Source organism: Myotis myotis, unplaced genomic scaffold (genome assembly GCF_014108235.1).
Source record: "Myotis myotis isolate mMyoMyo1 unplaced genomic scaffold, mMyoMyo1.p scaffold_m19_p_16, whole genome shotgun sequence".
Classification (NCBI taxonomy): domain Eukaryota; kingdom Metazoa; phylum Chordata; class Mammalia; order Chiroptera; family Vespertilionidae; genus Myotis; species Myotis myotis.
This window is the reverse complement of record NW_023416320.1, coordinates 17,814,118-17,828,568: the sequence shown is the minus strand read 5'-3', so window position 1 is coordinate 17,828,568 and position 14,451 is coordinate 17,814,118. Positions and strand designations below refer to the sequence as shown.

Below are 14,451 nucleotides of genomic sequence, written 5' to 3'. Positions count from 1 at the left end.
TATTTAATAAGAGCATATATCAAAAAATAAGTTAAGTAGGTTTATCCCCTCAAAATGTATCTTGCACAAGAATAAAATTAGCATAAGCCCAATAAGTTTTGAATTTATACAAAAAAATGCTGATTTAAAGAATCTTGAAAATAACTATGCTGAGAAAAAAACTGTAGAAGGAATATAAATTTTTCAGTGGAAAAATCCTATTACCTTTAACTAAGTAAGTTTCTTAGGAGACAAAGCCTTAAGTTCTATTATTTCTTTCACTTTTTGGATCTGATCATTCTTTTACTTAGTTGAAAAATCAATAGGTTATAAATAGTTAGACAATAATAAGTCACCAGTGATCCTGTTCCCACTCAATTTCTATGTCTCTGTTTTCACACTTTGTGTTTCTTTATGGAAACACACATACCACATATGTTCTTATTTTCTTCCCTTTCCCCCACAAAACATATACACAAAACAGTATCATGTATACTGTTCTGAAATTTTATTTTTATCACTTTAGCATCCCCATATCAATACGTGGTATGTATCTTTTTTATTCTTTGAGAGGGGCCTGGTGTTCAATGTTGGGCTTCCTTTAAGAGCCCACAGTTATTGGACACAGGTAGCTTTCAGGTTAGTGCTAGTACACAAAACACTGTGATGAATAGCCTTGTTTACAAATGTTTTTTCTTACAGAGGTAACTGTTAGTTATATTACCAGAGTAGAAACGCTGACCAAAGGTAAATGCCTTTATCACTGTGGTAGCTATTGCCAGATTCCCTCTGTGGGTTACATAGTTTTGTCCTTCAAGCAGCAACGTGTAAATGTTCCAGTTTCCCTAGAGCCTCTTCTAGAGAGCAGTTGTTCAGTTAGTTCTTGACTTTTGCTCATCTGATGGGAATATATCTGAGAACTGTGTGTTCATGTCCTTTGCCTTTCATGCTTGCAAGTTTTAACACAGAAACAGTGAGCATTTATTCCTTTATAAAGCAGAAGCATGAAATAGTGGCACACCCCTATAGCATCTATCTCTACATTTCGTTTTATGAAAGTGGGATGAGGTACTCATTGTTCCAATACCAGCCAAATCAGGAACTGAAATTGCTGTTAGAGGTTTGGGATCATAACATGGAAAATAGTTGTCTTTAAAAGCCGATCCATTTTTTCTTTAGACCCAAGGGTATCTTGAAATATTTTGCCTTGTTGAGTCCTTTCAGTGCCCAGGGAGAGGATATATCACATATTGAACTGACAAAATTGTTTATTTTTAACGAATTGGGACAAATTATTTCCTAGTTTTAGTGACTCTCGGTCAAAAGACTTACTTGAGCAAGGTTCCCCGTCAATGCGGTATCCCGCCCTTCCAAATCCAGCCACGACGTTATTCTGTAAGACTGTATTGGTCCCTCTATTTATCTAGTATAATGACAAAGAAAATGCTTTGGGTCAGGCTCTTCCACAAGTAGGCAGAGAGCCAGTAGGCAACACACGGGTTATCTAATTATGACTACATTTTCAGGAGGAAAATTTAATTCAGTATTCACTCCATTCAAACTTACATTACAAATGAAGTATTGATATTACCCTGGGTTCTTGGTATAAAACCATCACTAGACTTCTCAGAAAAGTACATTGAAGAGATTATTTATTATTTTTTATACCTTAGACTTCTTAGGAAAATGTATTAAAGGGATTATTTTTCATTTCAGTAACAAAATCCACTGGATGTGGTTCAATATTTATAAGCTATAGGCTAAATTCCAGTATTATAGCAAGGTTACAAATATTTTGTCATTCTTTTTGGTTATATTCTTCTACCACTTTGATTTATTTAAAACAAGACAACCAAGGCAATTACAATGGACTATAAGATTCAATAGGGGCATTCAATACTTTAAATAAAATCTGCTATACTAAAAAACTGGGTAGCACAAGTATTAAGTAATGACTAAGCAATTTTATGAGCCAAGTCAAAGTGGTAGAAAATGAAAAGTACAAAGTACAGAAGGTCTAGTTCTTGTCTATAGTGTCAGCAAAACATTTAAAACCTTGATTATTTAAAGCACAATAAACACCCTATTTTTAAAGATTATGATAAAATAGTCAAATGGTATTCATAAAAGTAAGTACCTTTTATTTAAAAAGATACAGATAACTTTAAAGAATAGGAATTAACATTTTATTACATTCAAAAATTTATAAATAGATGAAACAGAACATTATTACCTCATAAATATATACTAAGTTCCAGGTTTCACATTTTACTGTAAGGTGATATTAATTGTTGCACAAAATCAAAGCCCAATCCCATCCCATCTTTCAAAGAGAGCTATTTGTAATTCTTTTTTGCCCCTATGGCTTAGGTGACTAAGATAAAAACAAGAGGAAGCCATATTTCCTCTAGATCCTTTCTCTGCACTATTTTCACTTAAAATATCATTCAGCATCTAAATAAAGACCGATAGTAATGGAAGAAATTTCATGGGAATCAAGAAAGGTCCAATAGTAATGTTAGATTAGAGTAAATAACCTTGCATATAGAATAAAAAAACCATAGATGAGAAAAGGGTTGCAGAGATTCTTAGGCTGTTATTATAATTTTTCATTTGGAAGGAAACTAAATCCAGAGTCAAGTAGTGATCTGTGCAAGGCACTCAGTCAGTTAGCAGCACAGAGACCCTGTACTATAACCTGAGAGCAATAATTAATGTTAGAGAAGCAATAAATAAGAGAACTATTTAAACCAGTGAGCATCAACACAAAGAAAAATCCAATGGCTGTTGGAGCTCACATTATCTTTTAAGAAAGTTCATTCAGTCCTTTAATTAGTTCATTTTACTAATTCACCAATCTTTAAGGAAGAAAGAGTTTTCAATAATATCTTGAGATTTATAATTTCTACAGAAACTATAATCCTCAATAAGGAGGTTATAATTGTGTATAATTATAAGTTTGTTGGCATTACCTCAATTGCTGCATGCCAGAGAGTTGAACTTAAATCTTTTCTGTTCTGATAGGTTCCCGGCCAAACTGAAAGTGCAACCAAGTTTCCTCGGACTCTGTTGGCATCCCCCCATATTCTTATGCCTGGCAAAAAATAAATCCCCCCAATACATGTAAATTTGTAATAAGTATTATGGGCGATGTCCATGGGGAAAATTAGTTTTCTAGTTTAAGCCTGATAATTGAATCCCTTAGATTTTAAATTGAGCCCTCTGAACTCTGATAGTGAAACTCTACCTCTTTAATAGACTACCTGAATTAGGATCTTCTGGGTGCTTGTTAAATATGTGGGTTCACAGGCTCCACCTCAGGATTTAACAAACACATAAATAATTATGTACATTTTTTAAAAGTATGTATTATATTCTTTAATGACATTCAAGAAAGAATAACCCCCTAAAATCAAATATAATTTTTATTAAATAACCCTTACTAGTGAATAAGCTTTTTGATTGACATCTGAGGAGTATTTTAAAAGTCATAGTAATTTAAACTATTGGTATTAGATAATTCTCATAAGATTGGGGTTTGGTAAATAATTCTTCTTGAGCTCTACTATCCACCATGGTATCCATAGCCACATGTAACTACTTACATGTAAAGTAAGTATGATTAAATTAAGTACAATTAAAATTAAAAGTCCAGTTCCTCAGTCACACTAGTCACATTTCAAGTGCTCAATGGCCACATGTGCTCTAGAAATTACCATAATAGCCCAGCTATCAACCATTTCCATTCTCGAAGAAAGATCAGCTGGACAGCGTGGCCCTAGAGCTTACAGATAAGACTGTCTCAGAAAGATAAGTTATTTGGACCAAAATTTTATTCTCTTACCTTCCCCCACTGTAAAGTGAATGATGTTATCATCTATGTCCAATCCATCTGTCCCAAACACACCGATTGCTGGGGAAAAGCCATGGTGAAAAGCACAGCCTCGAATGTAAGATGAGCCACGTTCTTGAATCTATAAAACATTAGGATTCAGTGAATATTTAAAAAATAAAATGAAAATATATTTAAAGGAAAAATTCGAAGTAGGTGATTTTCAGGAAACACACCTTGGTAAATAAAATACTCAATTTATATTCCATAAAAAGAGATGATTTCCCAGCAGGTCTTTTAATCCTGGGAAATGTCCACATATATTATGATTAAATAAAGCAAAAAATAAAGTATGCTTACTTTAAATGCAGGTAAAAAATTCTCACTTTGCTATGCATTTATATTTCTATCATTACTATAAAATGCTAAGGTACTAAAATTTATTTTTTCAAAATAGTTTACTATATGATTAACAGGGATTTTCTTTTTCTTCAAAATTTGACATTCTAGGCAAGGGGTTATGACTCAACTGTCTATTGGAACCAGTCAATGAGTAGGTTAGGGGTTTCAATTTCAAACCTACAAGATTACTTTTTATTTCCATAAGAAATAAGCTCTCATTTTCCTTAAATCACCAGCCCTCGTAGAATATTTATTTTCCCACTTTGACAGAGACATGGATATACAGACATAGGTATTTTTCATTTGAAAAATTTAAGCAATACTCACTTTGTTTAATAGAAACTGGAAATATGTTTGGCTATTTCAAAATAAAGTGAAGGTGTTAGGTACCATTATAGATGGTCAATCCTTTCACCTTCTCTGCTCCTTTTTCTATTTTTATCTATCTTACCTAAATAAATGCATGAAATGGGTGGAATGAAATGCTACCATGAGTCTAAAACAGTTAATGGGGAATACATCTAAGAAAGTTGTATTATATTATATCATAGTCTTAGTAATCATAAGCTATGGCTATTTAGTAAAGATAAATGAAAATCAAATCAAAATCAAAATGTTTTAGTTACCTACAAGGGAATACCCATACGACTGTCAGCTGATTTCTCAACAGAAACTTTGCAGGCCAGAAGGGAGTGGCAAGAAATAGTCAAAGTGATGAATACCAAGAACCTACAACCAAGATTACTTTATCCAGCAAAGCTATCATTCAGAATTGAAGGTCAGATAAAGAGCTTCACAGATAAGGAAAAGCTAAAGGAGTTCATCACCACCAAACCAGGATTATATGAAATGCTGAAAGGTATCCTTTGAGAAGAGGAAGAGGAAGAAAAAGGTAAAGATACAAATTATGAACAACAAATATGCATCTATCAACAAGTGAATCTAAGAATCAAGTGAATAAATAATCTGATGAACAGAATGAACTGGTGATTATAATAGAATCAGGGACATAGAAAGGGAATGGACTGACTATTCTTGGGGGGGAAAGGGGTGTGGGAGATGCGGGAAGCGACTGGACAAAAATCGTGCACCTATGGATGAGGACAGTGGGTGGGGAGTGAGGGCGGAGGGTGGGGCAGGAACTGGGAGGAGGGGAGTTATGGGGGGGAAAAAAGAGGAACAAATGTAATAATCTGAACAATAAAGATTTAATTAAAAAAAATGTTTTACTTTGGATATATGCAAAAATTCAACATAAAGTACAAACCTGTCCTAGGTTAAGAAACGTGACAGCATACCGTGGGTCCGTGCTGTCCCTGAAGCCTTCCTGGCCACTGTGATAAAATTCCACATCACTTATCCTTGCATTTCCTGTGGGAAGGGAGCAGTTAAATTCATTTTTTTCTTGAAAAAAATATAAAACATTTTTAAAAATCTACAAAAGCTGTAATTTTCCCCATTACAAACTTGTTTTCAACTCTTTCATGGAAATCTCATTAGTTTTTCATTGCTCCTTTGATCTAAATGAGGCAGTATTTCTGAACTTTTTTTTTTTCACTACCCCCGCCCCCGCCCCCCCCCCCCCCCCTCGAGCCTTCTTAGGCATTTTTTCCTAATAGCTTCCCCTCCCCATGAAGTTTTAATAACACAGATATACTATGTATCTGTTAATGTATGGTGGCCCGTTGGGGGACTACAAACCATTGCGATAACTAAGGGTATTTTTATCCCTCAAGGACCAACTTCACCCCTTGGTGGTGATATTGTCTCTGTTGAGAATACATGACATAAGGCATGAGATATAATTCACGTGACATTTCCATTTTGATGTTCTAAAGAGCCTTTACGGGCATTATCTTTACATAACCTCTCTAGAATATGCACTGCCAACTATCTGCTCATCAGTTTATTGTAAGTACCACTGAGCTGACAAAAGCCAATTTCATAGATTAGTAATAACAGCAAAAACAGTCCATGAGGGACTGCTCTGCGCCAAAGCTGTACTAACGGCTGGCAGTGGGTGGTTTAATTCTCATACAACATCCTATGAGTTAGGAACTTTTATTACTCCTATCTTTTAGGAAGAAAACTGAGGCACAGAGATCCATGGCTGGTAAGAAACCGGTAAAATATAGTCCTTGCTTCAAAACTGATATTTAATAAAATGCATTAGAGAGGAATTATTTTGCACTAGAAGGAAAAAAACTGGTATAGTGGGGAACATAAGATTAATATAATAAAGACAGAGAAGAAATGGTTATCACAGACCATGTGGGCCTATAAAGCCATTGCTGTGTTTTCTTTATTTACATCACAAAACAATAGGAGCAAGGAAAGGTTGTCATGGGAATAGGGCCCATCTTGGGACTTTAAGTGAGACAGACATGGATTACTAGAGCAATTTACCCCTCCAATCATCTATTTCTTTATATTTATCTTGAAAAGAGGGACAACATTGTAATAACTATGTACGATGTCAGGTGAGTACTAGACTTCTTAGGTGAATCACTTAGTAAGTTATATAAATGCCTGTACTGTGCTGTATACCTGTAATTGCAAAATAAAAAAATTAAAAGGGGGGCAATATTTATGCCATAGTACGATGGGTATTAAATGAGATAATATGTGAAAATGCTTAGCCCAATGCCTGAAATCTTGTATCATGTCACTAATAAAAAACAAAACAGCGAAATAAGCCAGTCAGAGAAAGATAAATATCACATGATCTCACTCATTTGTAGAATATAATGAACAACATAAACTGATGAACAAAAACAGATCCAGAGACAGAGAAGCATCGATCAGACCATCAAACCTCAGAGGGAAGGTAGGGGAGAGTGGGGGTAAGGGGGAGAGATCAACCAAAGGACTGGTATGCATGCATATAAGCCTAACCAATGGACACAGACACCAGGGGGGTGAGGGCATGAGTCGGGGGTCAGGAGGGAGGGGGGATAAGGACGCATATGTAATACCTTAATTAATAAAGAAAAAAATTCATATTGAAAAAAACAAACAAAACAAATAAAAACTCCTTGTCACCTTTGGTGTTAACAAGGGGAAAGAATCAAGCATTTTTCTTACATTTCCTTTATAAACTGTCCCTCAAGGTAGTCAAATAATTGTTTGGAGGAGCTTCTCTTTATAGAGGTATTCTAGATTATAAGTGAGGAGGGAACAGTATAATTAAAATATCACCATTTTAAACCTCAGTGGTTTAGGGAGGAGAACCAAGATGGCGGCATAGGTTAACGCCGGAGTTCGCTGCCTTGAACAACTACTTCAAAAGTGAAACCAAAAAACGGAAGGGACAGCACCCAGAACCACAGGAACGCCGGCTGAGTGGAAGTCCTACAACTAGGAGGAAAGAGAAACGCATACGGACACTCAGAGGAGGCGCAGTGCTGAAGTCAAATTCTGAGGTGCGGAGTGCGGGAGCGGGCTGGCGGCGGAGGGCGCGGTTGGCGTTTTCAATCGGGAGGGAGTCGCAGACTCTGAGCTCCAGATCCGGGCGAGTCTTTAGGGACCCAGACTCAAACGGGAGAAGCGGGACTGTCTGGCTTCGGTCAGAGCGAGTGCAGCTTTCTCTCTGAGGTTTGCAGCGGGTGCTGGGACTCAGAGAGGCAAAGCCCCTGGGGACAGGACTGAGAGCCGCCATAACTGCTCTCTCCGGCCCACCCTGTTGATCCTGTGCGACCCGCCCCGCCCAAGCCCTGCACACAGGCATTTGCCGGATAGCCTCAGGCAAAGGCTAGATTAGCACCTCCCTAGAGGACAGAAGTTCTCTCACTGCTGACACAGCTGATTCCCATAGCCACTTGGCCTGGAGGTCAAACCCTCCCTGGAATTAGCTACAACAATCAAGATTTAACTATAAGACTGCGAACAAAGACCACTAGGGGGTGCACCAAGGAAGCATAACAAAATGCGGAGACAAAGAAACAGGACAAAATTGTCAATGGAAGATATAGAGTTCAGAACCACACTTTTAAGGTCTCTCAAGAACTGTTTAGAAGCCGCCGATAAACTTAATGAGATCTACAAGAAAACTAATGAGACCCTCGATCTTATATTGGGGAACCAACTAGAAATTAAGCATACACGGACTGAAATAACGAATATTATACAGACTCCCGACAGCAGACCAGAGGAGCGCAAGAATCAAGTCAATGATTTGAAATGCGAGGAAGCAAAAAACACCCAACCGGAAAAGCAAAATGAAAAAAGAATCCAAAAATGCGAGGATAGTGTAAGGAGCCTCTGGGACAGCTTCAAGCGTACCAACATCAGAATTATAGGGGTGCCAGAAGATGAGAGAGAGCAAGATATTGAAAACCTATTTGAAGAAATAATGACAGAAAACTTCCCCCACCTGGTGAAAGAAATGGACTTACAGGTCCAAGAAGCGCGGAGAACCCCAAACAAAAGGAATCCAAAGAGGACCACACCAAGACACATCATAATTAAAATGCCAAGAGCAAAAGATAAAGAGAGACTCTTAAAAACAGCAAGAGAAAGAAACTCAGTTACCTACAAGGGAATACCCATACGACTGTCAGCTGATTTCTCAACAGAAACTTTGCAGGCCAGAAGGGAGTGGCAAGAAATATTCAAAGTGATGAATGCCAAGAACCTACAACCAAGATTACTTTATCCAGCAAAGCTATCCTTCAGAATTGAAGGTCAGATAAAGAGCTTCACAGATAAGGAAAAGCTAAAGGAGTTCATCACCACCAAACCAGGATTATATGAAATGCTGAAAGGTATCCTTTGAGAAGAGGAAGAGGAAGAAAAAGGTAAAGATACAAATTATGAACAACAAATATGCATCTATCAACAAGTGAATCTAAGAATCAAGTGAATAAATAATCTGATGAACAGAATCAACTGTTGATTATAATAGAATCAGGGACATAGAAAGGGAATGGACTGACTATTCCTGGGGGGGAAAGGGGTGTGGGAGATTCGGGAAGAGACTGGACAAAAATTGTGCACCTATGGATGAGGACAGTGGGTGGGGAGTGAGGGCGGAGGGTGGGGCGGGAACTGGGAGGAGGGGAGTTATGGGGGAGAAAAAAAGAGGAACAAATGTAATAATCTGAACAATAAAGATTTAATTAAAAAAAAAAATAAACCTCAGTGGTTTAATCCAGGCAGTGATCATGAATGGCTGCTAACATCTCAAAAGGAGAAACAGTTATACATTATGTGCCTACTAATGAAAAATTATACCATCAACTATGAAGAGTTCTTGCATAAAAACTGAATCTGTATCTGATCAGTTTTCTAGTTCTAACCTACACATGCATAGAAAATATAAGTGAGACAGAAACAACTAAAATTCTAGGAATGCAATCCCTAAATCCCAGAATGTTGGAAACACTATAGGACAAGTGACCCATTTCATTTTATCAATAAAATGCAAGGAAAAAGAAATGAATCAGAGACATTTAAGATTCATAACCAATTGCAACATGGATCTTATTTAGATCCTGATTTGAATAAAGAGAGCACAAAGGAAGGAGGAAAGGGAAGAAAAGGAAGGGATGGGAAAGACAGGGAAGAGAAGGGAAAAAGGAAGGAAGGAAGGAAGGAAGGAAGGAAGGAAGGAAGGAAGGAAGGAAGGAAGGAAAATGATGAATAAACTGGAAGAATTTGAACGATCACTTGATGATAAGGAACTATTATCATTTTTAAGTCTGATACCTACAGATATTTTTTAAAAAGTCTTAGAGTTATATTCTGAAATGTTTCTAGGTTAAATAATATGTGGCTGCTTCATTCACAATAGTGAAAATAAGAAAACAACCTGAGTGTCCATCAACAGATAAATAGGGCAAGGAAGATGAGGTATATGTAAACAACAGAATATTATTCAGCTACGAAAAAGCGGGAACTCTCCAATTGCAACAATGTGGATGTATCTTGAAGGCATTACAGTGAAATAAGTCAGACAGAGAAATACAAATACTATATGGTATCACTTACATGTGGAATCTAAACAAAAGCTGAACTTGTAAAAACAGAGTAGGATAGTGGTTACCAGGAGCTGAGGTGGGGGGACAGTGGGGGAGATGGTTAAGGACATAAGCTGACAACTAGAAGATAAGTCCTAGAGATCTAATGGGCAGCATAGCGATTATAGACAATCTATATATATAAAAGCCTAAGCGACCAGTTGACCCGTAGCTATGACACGCATGACGTGCACTGACCACCAGGGGGCAGATGCTCAACGCCAGAGCAAAAACCACAGGCCTGAAAACATGGAATAGTCTAATGAATCTCAGAGGGAAGGGGGAAGAAGGGAGGGTGGGAAGAGATTAATCAAAGATCTTATATACATACTAGAGGCCCAGTGCACAGGTTCGTGTTCAGGTAGGGGAGGTCCCTCAACCTGGCTTGTACCCTCTCATAATTCGGGACCACTTGGGGGATGTTGGAGAGCTGGTTTTGGCTCGATCCCCGCAGGCCAAGTCAAGAGACCCCATCTAGTACTATATTATAAACTTCAAAGTTACTAAGAGACTAGATCTTAATTGTTCTCAGCACACAAAAAAAGGAATAATTATGTGATGTGATACAGGTGCTAGTTAACACTCTGATGGTAATCATATTGCAATATATAAGTGTTTCAAATCAACACATTGTACACCTTAAACTTACACAATATTATATGTTAATTACATCTCAAAAAAAAAAATGTGGCTGCTTCAAAATAATCCAGTGGCTTAAATAGCGTGGGAGGGCATATAGATGACGCAAGGTTGGGGAAAGTTGATAACTGTGGTAGCTGGTAATAGGATTCATTACACTATTTTCTCTATTTTTAGTATGTTTTGAAATTTTCCTTAGAAAATCACAGATCTGTTGTGCTTGTTAAAAAATGATTTTTGATTGGGTGAGAAGCTGGACAAGCTATTATCTAAGGTCATTGTTAATTTGATAATTCTTACTGTCTGAAGTAAAATAAGTGGAATAATGTTGGGGATTTGGTATGGGAAGGGCTATATAATCCCACTCAAAGCTTTATTTTTCCAAGTATCAAAAACAAGACACCAGGCTCAAAGCAGAGTCACTTATGGTACGTCACACAACACTAAACCGAAATTTAACTTAACTACAGTTCTGGCTCTTCCAGAAATGGAATCTTAAATCAGTGAATCAGGAAAGGCCCAATCAGCATCAGGGGTAATGTGTCTGATAAACCCTTGCCATCCCCTACAGGGAAAGTAACCTTTATTTATTTATTGTTTAAAGTATTACAAGTAGTAGTACATATATCTCCTTTTTCCCCTACTGACCTCCCCTCGGCCTCCCCCACCCCTTGGCACATGCCCTCACCCCCCTAGTATCTGTGTCCATTGGTTATGCTTATATGCAGGCCTTACACTAACCAATTTGCTTTTTTACTGAGTATAACTTCCTTGTTCCCGTTCCCTTCTGCCTCTAAAATCTTTCCTTGTGTACGGTTCTTCAGAGCTCCATTTGGCCTGCTATACTGGATGCTGCCTGGTGCATGAATTACTAGATAAGGCCAGTAAGATCTTTAAAACGTACTCAGTTGAATTTTGTTTCTTAGCACAGGAGATCCTATAAAGACGTGAGAATTACTGAAGATCTGACTACACATAGAAAAGACTGGGCTATATTTCATCTAGGAAAAGAAACTGAATTTGTACCAACCTTTAAAAGTCATCATATTTTCAGTGAATGAGCTGATCAGGACACGTGCACCAAATGATTCCTGGAACCAACCTGGGTAGTCTTCACCAAGTATTTTGATGTTCCTGCTCAGTATCCCAACATCAGCTGCTAAGGTGTAGCTCTGACGTGTTCCAGGAACTTGGTATCTTTCACCTGCAACAGGACAGCTAGGTCATTACCAATGCTGAGAAATTCCCATCTTCATTAGTTTATTTGCTGTTCATAGGCTACATAGCTTTCGAATATGCCAAAAGTTAACACAAATGCGTAAATTGATTAATATTTTATACTTAACATACATAGATGGCAGACTGAAATGATAGCTTTTTAATAAAACAAAATGTAATCAAAAGTATTTCTTTTATATAAAAAGATTATTATAATCAGCAATGAAGTTATTGCTTCGTAGGAAGTTTGCAATCGCTTTATACACTGTTGTAAGGCAAGTTGAGAAGCTGCTTGAAATTCTAATAGATGAGGAAGTGAGGTAGAGAAGTAAAAGAATTTGCCCAAGGCTGTGTGGAGAATCAGCAATACATCGATATTACCTCTCCTGACCGCAAACCTTGGTTTGTTCCACATTTCCTGGGCATATTTTGTATCAATCACAATTCTTTGTAAATACTAGTAGCATAGCAAACATAGTATGTATACTTGCATCTTAATGATCTAGAAAACATAACCTAAATTCCATTCTACATTTCTGGAAATGTTAGTCAAAACTATAAGACAGGCAGGTACATTTCAAACAGAGAGAAATGTTTGGTAGTTTAAAGGAAAAACTCAAAGACTATATAATGTCAAACTTCCAAAACTTTTTGCTTTACGATCAAAATGTTCTTCAACGAAAACTCTTCTTTTTGATTTAGAGGAAAATATGTGATACAGAATGATAGACATATATGCTTCTATTAAAATACTGCTTTAAAATGTTCTCTTAAGTTTCTTTTTCACGCAGGCCACATATCCACAGCCTCTCACACCGCCTTACAGCTGGAGTTCTCATGAGCACCAGAGCATCTAAGTGGTTTTCCGACGTCCTTCTCCTGTCTGCTTCCACATCTGGGATTCCGAGGAAGGCAGCAGGTCAAATGGGGGAAGGGTGGGTGCTGGGAAGGCCCTGACCCTACAGGCTGAGATTTGGTCTTCAGTTGATTCTGAGGAATTCCTTCTTTACTGGAGAATTACAGTTTACCATTTGGGTGTAGTTTCTTTAAATGCAGTTTCAACTGAGGAATGTGTCAATGAAACCAATCAGGACAAAGATGCTCTCGGATCAAGGGTTTTCAAATGTTAGTGTGCCTAAGAGTCACCTAGAAGCCTGCTTAAAACAGAAAGTGACATCTTATCCCACAGAATGAGAGCATGCAATGCAGTAGATCTTTGCTGTATGTTTGCTAAATGAAAGAATGGCTACAGCAGGGACTCTTCCTAGCCAGCATGTAAACAGTAGCACCCCGTGGGGACCAGTCTGAGTGAAATGCTCTTCTAAAATAATTGAGATGTTTCATGTAATAATTGTAATTACAGAGGAAAGCACTAAAATGTGACGACTTTAAGACATTTTAATTACATATCTATTTGGTTAAAGAACAACCACTTACCAAGGTGAGTGTAGGAAAGGGGCTCATTGAGAATGAGAATTTTGTGACCATGCAGGATTTTAACGATGCTTCTGGTTTCTGTCTGGTGGATATCATAACTCGTGGTTGTTATCACAATCTCTTCTCCTTCCTTAGGAAAAATCAAGTGCCAAATACAAGAACAATTTTAAAAATAGGTTCATATTTCTTAATAACTACTCAAAATTCTAAATTATTTATATCTGATTAGAATCAAGGTATTGTCACAGAAAAAAACAACACCTATATACTTAGATGTCTAAAATATATATGCTTCTCTTTGATATTATGAATTCTAAATTTTGAATTATCTTAGAATTTTCTTACATTTAATTCAGTCATTTAATAAAATCAGGCTATACATTTAAAAAATTAAATAAATAAATCATATTTTTATTAAAAAGCTGATGAGAACAATACTCTTTAAGACTCAAAAATTTTTTCCGAGGATTTTAAAACTTAGTTAACTATCATTTGAATTCCTGAACGGTAGGAGGAAGATAAATCTTAAAGAGCAAGAAGACCAAGTCTTAAGATCTGTATTTGTATATGACAAGCTCCTTCTTGTCATCCAAATATCTACTCAAATGTACCTGTAGGGAACCCCTGTAGCAAAAGACAGATTAATAAGAGAAAAGCATCTAAATTTATTTAACCTAAGTTTTATGGGACACGGGAGCCTTCATAAGGGTGAAGATCTGAAGAAATTGTTATCCCTGAGTGTTTCTATGCTAGGTTTCATGACGAGGGACAGTAGTGGGAAAATGTGACAGGGTACGAGTTCAGTGCAATAAACTAGGAGAACTAGCAAGGTTCATTCCAATTCTTCTTTGTGTCCCTTTGTTTCCAGAGATAAGGATGGTCTTTTCCTCTGGGTACAGGGAGGGCACCTCACATATGAAGGTTTAT

At 37.1% G+C, this 14,451-nt stretch overlaps 1 protein-coding gene across 12 annotated transcripts in view; it reads right to left on the bottom strand.

The window, feature by feature from the left end:
- The window catches only part of PKHD1L1 (PKHD1 like 1), a 131,711-nt gene that overhangs the window by 24,122 nt on the left and 93,138 nt on the right, over positions 1 to 14,451 (bottom strand). For all 12 annotated transcript variants that reach the window (XM_036338079.1, XM_036338080.1, XM_036338087.1 and 9 more), the window contains 6 exons: positions 13,525 to 13,654; positions 11,900 to 12,073; positions 5,481 to 5,584; positions 3,824 to 3,953; positions 2,952 to 3,073; positions 1,312 to 1,402 (listed from right to left, as the gene is read on the bottom strand). In XM_036338079.1, the coding sequence (XP_036193972.1) occupies positions 1,312 to 1,402; positions 2,952 to 3,073; positions 3,824 to 3,953; positions 5,481 to 5,584; positions 11,900 to 12,073; positions 13,525 to 13,654 (751 nt within the window). The remainder of the gene's footprint in view (positions 1 to 1,311; positions 1,403 to 2,951; positions 3,074 to 3,823; positions 3,954 to 5,480; positions 5,585 to 11,899; positions 12,074 to 13,524; positions 13,655 to 14,451) is intronic.